Source organism: Anarhichas minor, unplaced genomic scaffold (assembly GCF_050575085.1).
Source record: "Anarhichas minor isolate MPS153535 unplaced genomic scaffold, ASM5057508v1 ptg000014l, whole genome shotgun sequence".
Taxonomy (NCBI): Eukaryota; Metazoa; Chordata; class Actinopteri; order Perciformes; family Anarhichadidae; genus Anarhichas; species Anarhichas minor.
This window is the reverse complement of record NW_027466460.1, coordinates 13,445,438-13,459,956: the sequence shown is the minus strand read 5'-3', so window position 1 is coordinate 13,459,956 and position 14,519 is coordinate 13,445,438. Positions and strand designations below refer to the sequence as shown.

At 41.5% G+C, this 14,519-nt stretch overlaps 1 protein-coding gene across 2 annotated transcripts; it reads right to left on the bottom strand.

The window, feature by feature from the left end:
- Positions 1–362: 362 nt before the first annotated feature.
- Positions 363–6,920, bottom strand: parn (poly(A)-specific ribonuclease (deadenylation nuclease)). Of its 2 annotated transcripts, XM_076091575.1 has the most exons (26): positions 6,834–6,920; positions 6,506–6,583; positions 6,346–6,425; positions 6,151–6,218; positions 5,772–5,853; positions 5,532–5,592; positions 5,192–5,357; positions 4,863–4,925; positions 4,667–4,705; positions 4,541–4,583; positions 4,369–4,449; positions 4,166–4,222; positions 3,975–4,052; positions 3,837–3,880; positions 3,702–3,744; positions 3,362–3,437; positions 3,149–3,259; positions 2,983–3,052; positions 2,828–2,883; positions 2,609–2,695; positions 2,444–2,518; positions 2,138–2,309; positions 1,875–2,002; positions 1,700–1,766; positions 1,473–1,621; positions 363–1,324 (listed from the first exon to the last, which is right to left on the bottom strand). In XM_076091575.1, the coding sequence occupies exons 1-26, from the start codon at positions 6,850–6,852 to the stop codon at positions 1,278–1,280; spliced, it is 2,040 nt and encodes a 679-aa protein (XP_075947690.1). In that variant the 5' UTR covers positions 6,853–6,920; the 3' UTR covers positions 363–1,277. The 2 variants fall into 2 exon arrangements, with proteins under 2 accessions (XP_075947690.1, XP_075947691.1); XM_076091576.1 differs by lacking the exons at positions 363–1,324; positions 1,473–1,621; positions 1,700–1,766 and having other exon boundaries at positions 1,877–2,002; positions 2,102–2,309.
- Between the last annotated feature and the right edge of the window lie 7,599 nt (positions 6,921–14,519).

The following is a 14,519-nucleotide window of genomic DNA, read 5'->3' as shown; positions in this document are numbered from 1 at the left end:
CTTTACCTGTGCTGTCAAAACTACTTTCGCGTGGAAGACTGTACAAAGTCTAAAGTTAAGACGCAATACACTTTAAATTACTAAGAACATGTAAGGTTTATTAACGGTTTATGTAGTTATATTAGAGCTTAAATATTTCACCCGAGTAAAACTAAAGCATTGAAAATGTGCCGATTTAAGTCTTCGGCTCATTTTGTCAAACAGTGGAGGACATGTTATGAGCTCCATTAGATTATGGTTTTACCTGTTAATAAGTGCATGTGAATGCAAAAGCAGTAAAAGTTGCTCTTGTGAGTATAAACAATATAAAGCGTGGAGAACGCCTCTATTCAAATGCATCGAGAGTGAAGACAGAAAACAGATACTAAGAAACTCTTTAATTTTTTTTTCCCTTTTCAAGGAAATATTTTAAGTAGTTTTTAAACTTTACACCTTTTGCATTAGAACAAACGTTGACATTGTTGCAGGTTGACACGGTTACAAAACAGTTAACACAAAAAAGGTAAAGAAACTCAACTGTACAGAAAGAACTTCTCATGAAGGATCAAAACGCCACCAATTATAAACATCACATCGTCATTGATAAGCTTATATATGTTGGATAAAACTGGTCTAAGTTGACAGAACTTATTTTAAAATGGGAAAAAAAAAAAAAATTATGTTCGACTCCATTAAAATCCTAAATAACCCAGACATTGAACTACAGGACGTGTCGGGCAGCATTTTATCTCTCACGGTTTATGAAACGGAGTCACGGGGATACAAAGAGAGAACATACATCTCCCCCACATGCACAAACTCTCACACAACTCACTCACAAAATATAAGACTGATTGGAGGAGACCGTGCCATTAAAAATAATGAATGATTTCAAAGTGTGGTGGCAGAATCCAGTCTGAACACAGAGAATAAATGAACATTTCTGGAGATTCGATTTTAAGATTCCAGTGAAGAGTGTGTATGTGCGCGCATTTACCCAGAAGAGTTTCCTGCTCCTCTGATACAAGATCAAAATATGGCAGCTGTTATGGCTTGTGTTCTCTGTCAAGAGTCCAGTCTTGGCTGGTAGCTTTGGACACGGTATCCACAGCTGCAGAGGGAACTAATTCATTTAGGGCGTGTCACTCCCAGTGATGTACAACCTTGCAGGGGAGAGAGAGAGAGAGAGCGAGAGAGAGAGAGAGAGAGAGAGAGAGAGAGCGCCCCAAGTGCAGAGGAAGAGACTCTTGAGCAGGAGCTCATTGTGGGACAGCGGCCTCTCCACTCCTCACCGCTCGCTACCACACTTCTGGCACCTCAAACAGCGACGGAGTAGATTCAGCCCCTGTTCAAGAGGAGAGGACCGACATGAAGAGACGAGGACAAGGACCACAACTTCAAGTTATCCTAAACTTAACAATGGTACATTTAAACTTTGGTTCCCTTTGTCTACAGGTTTTGCTTAACACGTTATAAACACAGTTCAAACACACCTTTGCGCTTCTTTTTCTGTTTCTTTTGACCTTTTCTCCCGTGGACTGCAGGGGCTTGTTGCCAGGTGACCGTCCCCTCGGCATCGTTTCCTTCAGGACTTCCCTCCTCATCAGGGGCGGGACTGGACCCCATCGAGTCTGATGCATCTCTGCAGGGCACAGCAACCGTTATGAGCCTTGAATCACAGCGAACAGAACTACATCGACAGCGCCGCCGTTTCACTTACGCCGTCTTTAGCCATCCTTCTGAGGTCTTGCTCTCGATAGCCTCTGCGTTTGCCTGTCCACCTTTGTCTAAGAAACACAAAGAGTGCACGAGAGCCTCAATTAGACCCCTTTATACACCACGTGCACTTTTACTTAGTGAGACATTAAACAAAGACATTAAATGCGTTCACACACCATCAGTTTTCATCTTCTTGCTGCCGGTGCTATCCGGGTACGAGTAGTGACTCCAGCCGTCTGTGATCGGAGCGTCTACGGCCCCCTGCTCCCCCTGAACGGGACTGATGCAGCGTTTCCTCAGACCCCTAGAGAAAACACCCCCCCCCAAAAAAAAGTCATAGATGCATCAATACAGATGCAAACTGTGCATACCTGCAGATCCTCCCAAGGAGAGCGGTAATTACACCGATTGTTATGTTGAAAATGCAGCGCAGGTGTACTTGGGATATCCAAAGGTAGCCGAGGTGTAGTGAGGTTTCATCCAGCCGTCCTCCCCCCAAGATTTGGGCGTGTGGCCGACTTTCTCCTTGTCCTGCTGCTGCTGCTTGCCCTTGATGTACTCTGCATACGTCTGGATCCTGTAACTCTCTGCATAGCGGCTGGTGTTCATAGCTGCGGGATTAGACGGAGACATTGACAGATTGCGGCGTCATTTTTTTTTTTTGTCCAGTCTGGTGTGTGCGTGTGTGTGTGTGTGTGTGTGTGTGTGTGTGTGTGTGTGTATTAAAGTGGGGCGTGAAACTCACCTATCTGCACCTGGTCCGTCTGACTCAGAGACACAAACGCCGACGTGTCGTCTAGCCAGGAAACCTGGATGTTTCCTGAGTGGATAACAGAAGTGCAACGTGAGTGATGAACAATGGGTCATACCCGTTAGGAAGCACAATTGTCCTGCCAACATCACATCTTACCAAAGGCACTGAAGAGCTGGTAGAGGTCACTCGTCTTCCATTCTTTGGGGAAGGTGACGTACAGGACGTGGTCTCTTTTAGGTTGCACTGTGGGAACAGAGGGGGAAAACAGCAACAGTTGCTACTATTCTATGTTCTTTCAAACTGGCAAAGTTTCCAGGCATGTAGTCTAATCCAACAATCCTGGCATTAAGCTCGGCTGTGCAGCATTATACTCACAATCTGGTCCTGTGATGTTGAGGTAGGGAATATCTATTATCCTCATCAGGAAAAGCCTTGAGAACAAACAAAAAATTGACGCATTATATGCATTTTGTCTACAGATATTTTTGCAGTTTATGAAATTTGGCTGCAAATTCAAGTGCATCTCGTACTTGTTGAAGAACGGCTCTACTAGTTTGGAGGAGGAAGAGACGTACGCTTTGGGTGGAGTCAGGAAAGAGCCTGCAAATAAGAGCGTGAAGCAGACACAAGTTTAAATAAACGTAGTTTGACTTTTATTTGATTTACAAAGAGGATCAGTGTGATTGTGTGCGTTACCCAGATAGTTGGCCATGGAGATGAAACAGAGGCCGGTGATGTAGGCATCGTACCCGGCCTCGTGCAGCTGTTCCTGGGCCGTGTCGTAACTGTTGAACCCCTCTGCCGTTTCTGACAGTGAACAGTACAGAGCGGGAAAAAAAATTAATAAAATGTTGCAGAACTTTAGATGTTTGAGAGCAGCTCAGACAAACGTCACGTGTATTTACTTACCGACTTGTGGCGACTTGAAGGGGCTCTCCTTCACCTGTTTCTCCAACTCTGCCAGAGACGTGTTCGTGATCATCTCCTGAGACACAAAGGAAACGTCTCCTTTGAGATATTTTTACAAAAATATCGAGAGACACAAGTCTTGAATACAGTTTTGGAGCCACTTGTAGTTTGTTGGTGCTCTGACCAGTGATGCAACCCGAGCAAAGACATTTTAACTACAATTAAATAATGTCCAATCAGTTAACTTTGAAAAGGTTTTTTATTACCTTTCTAAAATATCTCAATCAGCAACAACAAATACTGCCCCCGATATTCTACAGCACTGAAGCAGATCATTTACCTTAAAAGGCTGAGTGGAAGCCATCAACTTTGTGTCCAGAAGTCTGCAAGTAAAAGCCAATAATGAATAACAAGAAGTACAGAAAATCCTCCGTGGAAACGAGTAAACACATCGAGGAAAGCAGAGGAACATTACCTCGGGAAGACACACATGGTGACCTCTTTAAAGTCTTGAAGATCCTGAAGATAAGAGCAGTGGCACAAAAGAGTCACAAATTACACTAAAGCAAAAACAAAAGCACCATATATGAAGTATGCATCTTAAAGTTTGTACCTCTGGCAGAGGGCAGTAGAACTGGTGGATGGTGTGCATCACATCCAGCAGCATGTTGTGGCCAACCACAAGTTTACCCTGCATGTCAGATTAAAGAGGTTAAGGGTACAAGTCAGACTTTCCAAAGACAAAATATAAAAAACACAAAGTTGAATTAGCAACAGAAGGATGTAATGTTGAGTTTGACTCACAGATTTAGAGATGGCGTGGATGACCCTGGAGAAGCCGACAGCATCATTTACCTCCTCCTGTTGGGGGGGAGAGAAGTGTGGGGAAAAATGTTTTCGATAAGATTAAAAATTATATCGTTTTTAAAAATAAAAGGCAAATTTGTGTATTCCTTCACTGAATACACACCAACACTTTAATTTAATGTCCATCTTTAAAAACTCACCTGCTCCCTCTCCCGTTTCTGCTGTTCCCTCAACTTCCTCTCCTCGTCATCTACTCTGATGACCTGGATGTAACGCTCCTTCTGCACACACACACACACACACACAAGAATATTTCACATATTCCACTCAAAACCAGAGGGAAAAATAGGTTGAAATACAACATGTTCTTACCTTTTCTGTTTCCACAGTTTCCACATGAAGCCCCTTGGGAAACCTGTGAAAAACAAAGACAAATCTTAATCTTCTTACATCCAACATAAAAAAAAACACTAATAGCAAACGTGTTGAGTGACTCACTTCCAGTTCAGAGTCTGGTAAATCAGCTTTCGCTGGAACCTGGTTAGGAAATATAAGCAGAGTTAAAAAAGTAATAAATAAAAGCATTTTTCCGATACTAGTATTAGAAATATTCCTTATTTAACACACTGTGACAGTAAGGAAAGAATGGTATCAAACATTATCAAAAGATGAATACAATTTGAGTGAACATTACCCAGTACATGGCTCCAAGTCCAAAGTCTTCTCTGAGTTAGTGAAGAGGGTCTCAACCTTCCCTCTGAGGGGAAAAACAGTAGACATGACATTATTCCAGAGTCAACTGAGGAGGTACAGTCCCTCCCATGTGGCTGCTAGTGAGTCCGGGGTCAGTGATGGGGTCTCCTTCCAGTTGGCCATGCCCAACATACCCCAAAGGAAAGGGAACCACAGCTGGCTCACATGACGTGGGAAAGAACCAAATATGCACAACTTGTGTCTAAAGGCTCATACACAACACTGTCAGTACCCACAGCCCAAAACCTCCATTTGTGTTGCAACACTTACATCACCCTGTTGATGTAGTCTTTGTGTTCCTCGGGTACGTGTGCGGGGCCTTTGGAGGATGGGGAGATGAAGGACGGGGTCCCTACGCCGTTAGCATGTTGATTTCTCCTCTCCTCCGTCTGCTCCCTCAGCTGGACTTCCTCATCTTGGTTCAAGTACGGGATTCCTTTGAATACCAGACGAGTCACAATTTTACATCCGTCTAGTGAATGAGAACTGCAAAGATTACTGCTCCCTACAGCAGACACGGCAAGCGTTTAAAGTAAACACCGACTGTAAAAGTCATCTCGGTTTCACGAGACAAAGAGGGGTATTTCATGTCGCTCTGCGGTGTACTCACCATGACGGAACACCTTGTTGAAGTCAAATCCCTGACTGGCCAGGAAGTCAATACTGGAACTCTGAAATGACAAAAGGTAATCTTCCGTTTCCATCAAAAAAGCAGACAGAAGTGTCATCGTTTTACAGCTGACCAGGCATTTTACAGGAACAATCATTTTTAACCCATCCACGTCACTATTAAAACTCATTCATCTCCGTTCACACTGAGGAAACGCTCCCAGGAGCATCACAGACTTACTTGACAGATGAACTTTAAGTCGGGGGACGTCCTGTTGAACGGTTTCGGGAATACATAAAAATTAAAAGGCTTTGTGATATACCTGCAGAGATGGGAACACAGGACAATGAGGATTAGCGAAATTATTCCAGCAGCTGGGAGGTTATTTAAAAAAATAACCTGTGTGTGAGTCATTCAAAAGACGGATTACTACCATACTATTATCCTCTAGTTGTCTGATATTTTGTCATGAAAAAATAAAAATCTGTCTCCCAAAAAGGACTATGTCTTTTCCCCTGTACCCGACAATCAACCAATTTGGTCTGTAAATGTGATATAGTTTATATACATATATATCTCAGATCTGTAGTTCTGTACTTGTGAAGCAGACATCACTCACTTTGACTTTGTCTGGTCATACTTGAATGTGCATATTCCAAATTGGAACAGCAGGAAGTCCATAGAGTGCTGGTGAACAGAGAGACAGACAGAGAGATTTTAAATGAGATAAGCAGTAAACCAGAATATAGAGGGAAACGAGGATGCATTAAAAACACAAAATGTTAAGTACCGTAAACCTATCAACTCTGCTTACCTTCTTAAGCTTCGTGTATCGCTCCTCCGGAGTGTCCAGCCCGTTGGTGAGTGCACTGACATTAGGACCGTCGCTTATCCCTAAAAACAACAACACCACATGTCACAATGTATCTACACAACGTAGACTATTTATATAAAAAAAAAGGATCTATCGTTACCTGAAAATTCTCCATCGATGGCAAGGAAGTCCGCCTCCTCTATCGCGCTGTAAACAGCGTTTAAACTGTCTTTAAAATCTGTAATAAAAAGAGAAAGTGTAACATCAGTAGCTACGTTAGCGTGATGAGAGAAGCGTGCTAGCACATACACCACCGCAGCTTAGCTTAGCTTAGCTCAGCTAGCTAGCAGAAACAAACCGCTGAGGACTGAAATGGTCTTGTCCGTTTTAAATAGATATCAGGTCACTGCTACTGTTGTGTGTTAAAACGACGCATGTAGCGCGGCACACAAAAACATCAAGTGGGCACAACGTGTTGGGCTACTTACTTTGGCGTGTCACCTCCATCCCTGCACAATGACTGTTACTGACAGCTAACGCTAGCTAGCCTCCGTCAACTGGCTTTTAACCGTTTCTCAAACACTTCCGGGGCCGCTGAACACGAGCTTTGCACGAGCTTTACGTTTGGTGTTTTATTTGAGCTATATTTTAGATTTAACATTTTTAAATGGCATCCCTTGTGTTAAATATATTAGGTTACATTAGAGGGATGAGAGAGCAAATTAAACTGATTTGAGGTGTGTATTACTGCAGCAGCTTTAATTATTCTCTTCCTTTTATTCTTGATATATTGGTTGAATTGTTACTAGTTACTTGAAATGTATATAAACCTAAAACTCATTTAACCAAGCTCACAAAAAAAATGCTTCTCCAATAAGAGCTCAAAACAACAGAAAAACAATAACAATTTTTTTCCACCTATATTTTCTATATATTTGTGTATGTACCTTTGTGTATGTATTTTCTTTTCAAATAAATGTATATTTCCCTCTGAAATGGAGTAGAAGTGGAGTAGAAGTATAAAGTAGCACAGAAAAGAAATACTCAAGTGAAGTACAAGTACGTCAAAAAAGTATAGTACTTGAGTAAATGTACTACTACCTCTAAACTGCCTCTCTCTACCTCTCTTATACATCTTCCTGTATTATGTCAAGCTTTAAGTCTATGGACATGGAGATTAACTTCAAACTTAAATTTTTGGTCACGGGGTAATCTGGTGAAAATGAAGACGAAGACAAGTAAACAATGCTGGACAAAGTCTATAATGTACCAAGAAGGTATCCGCAAGAGCTGTCTTGCAGGTGAGCAGGATTTGCAGCTCTTATTGTGGATCGTGGTTGGATCTCTTACAAGTTTAAGTTCCTGGTGTGATTTAAGGGGATGTCTCTGAAGTCAGGCTGGCGACACAGCTGCCACCGAGAAAGACGCAGAGCAGTTCCCGTGATTATTATCTGCAGTTTATATGCCAAGATGAACATAAAAAAAGTATTTATCATAAGACACATGTCTTCCCGGTGAATTCCCTCCACTGAAATGCAAAGATGACATTTCAAAGAGTAGGGACAGGAGGAGATGTTCTCTTCTTTAATGAAAGGAAGCAGGAAAAGGCTTCTAATGTTTTCTCCAGGGGTGTGATTTTGTAAAATGATGCATTTTTTGACAGTATTTTAGAAACATGCCATATACCAAGTCTTTTCTAGCCTTAAGATTTAAGGCATTTAAACACACAACATAAATCTATATTATCTTACTGCGTGTGAAATATAGTTGTCTGTGCTTGCAACGAGCTGCACTCTGTATTTTCTATTACTGTTATTATTATTAATAATTATTAGTTTTATGGCTGTGCACTCTCTCCAGATTATTATCATCACTGTACTGTTTCTAAGATGACAACAAGCAGAGGAGACTATGATTACAAAATCTGCAACTGACATCAAAATCATCCCATAAAAGCATCTCACTTTGAAATTAACAAAAGAGAAAAAAAGACAGACAAACATCCGAATGACAAAGTTATGAGTGGCATGAAATAGATTACAGCAGAGCAAAAGATGGTGATTACATAAGTGATAAATGACAAGGCAAATTAAACAATGAGTGGAAGTGAGAGTGGGAGGGAGAATGTGTGTGTGTGTGTGTTGAACTTTAACAGAGGGCTCTTGAATCTCATTGATCCATGGGATGCCTTTATTTTTCACTGACCTTTAAGGTGTCATTGTGGATTTACTGCTGTTGTGGTTTTTCCAACCCACACACTCTGAGGCAGAATCTGTACTATGTTGCTGACAAAACTGCAAACATATTCAGTCAACTTTCTCCAGCTTGTGGTTTTAACGTACGTGAGCAGAAATGTAATTTCAAACTGGTCTCACTCTCAAGTCCTCCAATCCTGTTGGTCAGTGGCTCTCGGCGTCTGATACTAACGCACCGCGCTTTCAAATATCTCCAATGTAAACCCACCCGCGTCACTATTAGATGCTCAGAGCAACTGATGCTGTATAAATGAGGGTGACTTGTTTATAGTCACGTTGGTCAGTCAAGTTAACGTCAACCACGCTCTTTTCCTTTGTTGCCTAAACCTAACTTCTTGTGAAGAGGGAAGTTTATTTTGAAAGGACACTAGAGCATCATATTTGGAGGATGAGGGCCACTGACCAAGCGTCAGTATGAGACAAGTTGGGAGTGATGGACAAGCCCATATGTACATTGAAATAGTTTTTGGCAGTGGTTAAACACAAGTAAGTATTGTTCAAGTACAATTTTTAGATACTTGTACTTAACTTGGGTATTACCATTTCATGCTACTCTATACTTGAAATTGGACATTCTGCGTTATGAATACTCTTACTTTTTAGAATATTGTTTTGCTCATTTGTACTTTTACTTGAATGCAGGACTTTTACTTCTTACAGCGTATGTCTGCACTGTATTATTGCTACTTTTACTGAAGTAAAAGATCTGACTACTTCTTCTACCACTGGTTTTTGCTTTGCTGTAATACTTCCGTCCATACCGACTGCAAAGCGATTTCAGTGTAAGTGATGGGGGACAAAATCGACAGGCCTTGTTTTGTGTGAAAATATCTTTGAAAGTTCACCCGAAGCTAATGTGATGTTTCAGCAGTGATACAATGTTGTGGGTATTCTCCAGAATTACATTATTTTTAGCACAAAATCTGCTGCAGCTCAGCAAGGAAACACTGCCTGTGGGAAACTGTGGGTTTTGTCCCACATCACTTACATTTTATTTGCTTTCGGAAGTAATCTCTTTATAGCCGGTATGGACAGCAGGAATGATAACAGCAACCAGAATTGATTTTAATGCACACATGGGCCTGTCGGTATTGTTTTGTTTCAGACTGGAAAGGATGTGAACTTGTCCTTTAACGGACAGCGACAGCGGAGCGATGACAGGAAATGAGAGGAGAGAGAGAGAGAGATGTGGGATGACGTGTAAACAAAGGTCACCAGCATTTAAGAATTAAGGTCAGTGTTGTATAAGTACCCGTATATATGTATGTGAACATAATAATACCATGTGTGTTTTACAGCTGTCATGATTCACTAACCTACGCACTTTGACCTCGGGGCACAAAATGTGCAGTGTGTATAGTTACTCACCTGTCGCAAATGTGAGTGAAGTTCAGTGCACACTACACTACACATGACAGCGTCATTATACTTTATGTATTATTATATATATCATATCAAATAATGCTGTTGTGTCGTTCAGATTTAAAATACTTACATTTCTTTGAGATGACATCTACATCCCCCTGCATGTACTGGAGGGGAAATAAATAAAAAAAACGTCCATTCAATTTCTTAAAGCGTCCTTCAGGTTTTAAAAATAATCCTTAGTTTGTTTATATTCTAAAGTAGACAGCCACCACAGGAGGGCGCTACACTCCACAATGTCAGATGAGTTATCTTGCTTTTAAACCGTCCCTCCCCTCTTCCTTTACACACACACACACACACACACACACACACACACACACACACACACACACACACACACACACACACACACACACACCTCCATGTGGATGCTTGAGCTCGCTATAAAAGCTTGCTGCTCCCTCAATTTTTCTCCCCCCTTTTCATCAAAGCACAGCATAGCTTTTCCAGTCAAAAGGAGCGCAATGGGGACGTCGAATACTGGGCAGAGTCAGGAAGTGAATAAAAGAATGTCGTTCAGTCAGAGTGAGGGATGAGTGGTGGGATAGAGAGGCAGTGGGGGAGGAAGGGAGGAGGGGAGCTGCAATTTAAGGTAAAAGCAGGCTGAGGGGAGACTATTAGCATCTGTCAAGTGAGCGTGTTCATGTGTGTGTGTTGTTTGTTTACTGATTCAACTAGTGGTCAATCAAGCTTTTTTACAGCAGACAAAGGAATTGAAGCGAGACCCCAGGGGACGGGTGAGTTAATAAAGGAAAATATATCAGTGAAATGAAGGTTGGATGAAGGTAAAAGGGGTCGAGGGGCCCGAGGCTCGCAATGCAGCAGGTGTAAAAAAAAAAGAAAAGAAAAAAGGAGGCACTTAAGACCGAGGGAGCACAGGTGGAAAAAGAGAGTCTGGGTGTAATGTGACACTTAGTAGTTCAATAAACATTTTCTCACCACAGCATATACACACAGACACTCAGAAGGGAGCTCACACTTTTTGTAACCTGCTCAGACAGTCGTGTTATTGCTCTCCTAATCATGCGTGAGATTAGGTGGCAGCACACAAGCAAAAACCTGCTGTTGACGCGTCCTATTCCATTTCATCACACACACACACACACAGACACACGCAGACACACCAACACACACTCTTTTAACTGGTCCTCAAGTGATGAGAAACCGCCTTGCTTTCAGGCCAAATAGAGGAACGAATAAGTGTGGTTTATCACTCTGTAATTGTACGGGAGGGGATGGGGGAGAAACAGAGACGCGGCTGTGAAAGGGATAAAAAGTTTCTCAGAGTTGTAGAAGTGTAACAGATAGGCCTAAGTAAGAACAAAGACTAAATTGATGGCAATTAAGGGAGAGGAGCTTTACTGGCTGCCTCTCTCTGGTCTGGTTCTTTGTCTAAAAAGAACTTGTGGGAGGATGAGCGGTTCGACTGGGATGAAAGGAAGAGCTGGAGTGAATCTCAGCTGTGGAGACAAGGAGGAGGAAGTCTCACTCTCAGAAGGTGAGACTCGTGGAATTTGTGCCAACCGTTTCCCCTGACCTGTGAGCAGAAATGGCTTCATATATCACGTTTGGTACTCTAAATGTATCACATGGGATCAGATAAGCGCTGTTAATTCTGTTAAAATGAGTCTTCATCTTCAGCTAATTCTGGGTTCTCCATTGTTTGCGGTCGATGCGACTGAGATCTCAAACCAAACACATACTGTATGTACAGAAGCAGGATCCAAATTTGACTTGGTGAGTTTGGCGCAGACAACTCCAACAGCTTATTATATGCCATTGTAATGAAGGCGTGGCACTGAACCTGTCAATATCTGAATTGTGGCAGTGGCCCTTTTCACACCTGGCATTAATAATATGCGTCTCGAGTGACCATGTTGCGATCGGATCTCACGTCGCAGCTCTATATGACAATAAACACCTTTATAATTTCTGTTGTAAAGACCAAATGCGTTGTTGTTTTTAACCAGTTTGTTTCAAATGATTTCATTTCCTTATGTGTGCCAGGCAACTGAAGCAGTCAGCAAGGTAGACTGAGAACAAACAATTGTTCGACCCTTAACCCTTCGATGTGGTCTGAGCAATCGGATTTCAATGCGTCCTCAATGCGTCTTGGGTGCAGTCACACCTGTACTTAGAGCTGTCCACTTGTGATCGGATTACAAGGACGCATATTAATGGCAGGTCTGAACAGGTCTCAACAGTCATATGAGAACTCCTGTGAGGGACAACCGGGTGTTACACCTTAAAACGATTCTGAATCTGACTTCACTGCAAGCAAAACCCAACGTGACATAACAGGGCCAACAGAGAATTTGGATGCTATGTCAAATCCAAATTAAGAGCCTCAAAACTATCTTTAGAAGCTAAAAATGTGGCTGGATAACATTTTATTATGAGCCATTTTATGCAACAAATTCAGCTATGATCCACTGAAGCTGTGTTATGATGCCAATGAGCGTAAAGATCTTTGACATGTAGGTTTTGGAAGTCGCTCTCTCTCTGTAAGACAAAGTCGTCAACATGGGGATTTTATTGTCTGTAACTTTGAATAGACCCCCCCCCCCCTCAACACATACACACACACACACGCACACACGCACACACGCTTACACAGAGCTGAGCATTGGATGATGATAATCTCAGCCTGTGATGGCACTCACTGCCGCAGTCATTTTATGAAACCCTTCCAATTTCCCAGGCCTCTGCAAGATAGGAGGCAGTTACCATACAGTTTTCTAAAGAACTGCCTGTGTTATCCTCATTCTAATGTCCAATACCATCTCTAGCTGCACGATACTGAAGGTAGATAGATGGATAGATGATAGATGATGTATGGATAGATAGATAGATGATAGATAGATAGATAGATGATAGATAGATAGATGGATAGATGGATAGATAGATAGATAGACCTTTCAAACATCTCTGTATTGTTGTTACACTGACTTTCATCACTCAGCTGAGTGAAGCATACACTCCCGCTTTCTCTCTTTTACCCTTTCTATATCCTTCACACACAGATGACCACACTGATGCATGATCCTTGCCAACATCAAGTTTTAAAGGATGTTGTAAAGTCCATAGCATTGTCACGTTGTAGCATTGGGACAGCAAACAAAGTGGTGGAGCAGCTTGTGTCAGGCCTGTTATTTCATTATGGTTGGTGTAAACATTGATTGCAGTAGTTGATGTTTTTGGCCACTTTGGGCCAGCAGATCACGTTGTAAACAAAGCGTGGACATTATAACAATGTGTTTGCGAACGTGTTAGCAACCACTTTGAAGTTTGTACTTTGAAGCTTTTTTTTCTTAAACATTACACATAGAATTCTCACATTCATTGATGATATAAAAATATTGACTAGTGCAGCTTTAAATGTGTTCATCATTTGTTGTTTAATTGAATGCCACTGCAACAGGTGTGACCCACGTACGGAGAGCATCTCCATCAGCACAGACAACAACTTGAAATATTTGAGCACTCAGGGAACACAGTGGTATTTTGAATAAATCAGTTCAGCGGTTTTCAAAAGAGTGTGTGGTTTAAAATTGTTTGTTTGTAAAATAATTACTGTTACAAACTCTGGTTCTGACTGTGCAGCAAAGATTCAAAGTTTAGATGAAGTGTTTTTCTTTTTTATTTCCACAGAGATGATGGAAAAAAAGTGCCTGTGTTGCCACTTCATTTAACTGAAAAATGGCTTTCAGGCACTGCTGGATCTATAGAGCTCTTGCTCGTTCTGACTGGATAAACCTGATGAATTAATCAATTTCTCATCCAAACACAAGATTTGAGACACACTGTTACATTTAAAAGAAGAGGAGGACAAAACACAGCTATTTTTCACACAACTCCAGTTGCTTTGGGGAACCACTTATTCTGTGGACGGCACCACCAGTAATCCATGGTTGTTTACTGTAAATGGTCCTTAAACCTAAAAGTCCCACTTTTTAATTTTTCTGAATGAATACTGTAATTGAAGGTCTTCCATAAATGAGCTTATGTGTATATATATGTGCAAAGACATGGCTGTATTTGAATTCATATATTTTAAGATGCACAATCAAGTAGTAACCATACTCTCCATTGTATATTATAAATGTAAAATACCTGTCAATATAATGTGATCCAGCACAGAAAATCCACAATCTGCAGCCTCAAATCTGACCACAGAGTTGAATCAACATCTTTCTGACAGAGCATCGATAAACACTAGATTAAGGCCTTGTCACACAAGGAAGCTGTCACATTGATGGCGCAGGGACGATACACTATACTTGCATGGCACGTTGACAAACTACTGTAGCTATAATGAGCTATTGCTAACACGCTAGCCAGTTGAAATAACTCCCCAAGCTATCTGGCTGAGTTAGCTAGCTGGCTCGGTCGATGATGGGACAATTTGACACATTTTATCCTGGAGACATTGGTTTAATTTCAACATTGGTGGGGACACATATTAGTGTCTCAGTAAATTCAACAGTGGTT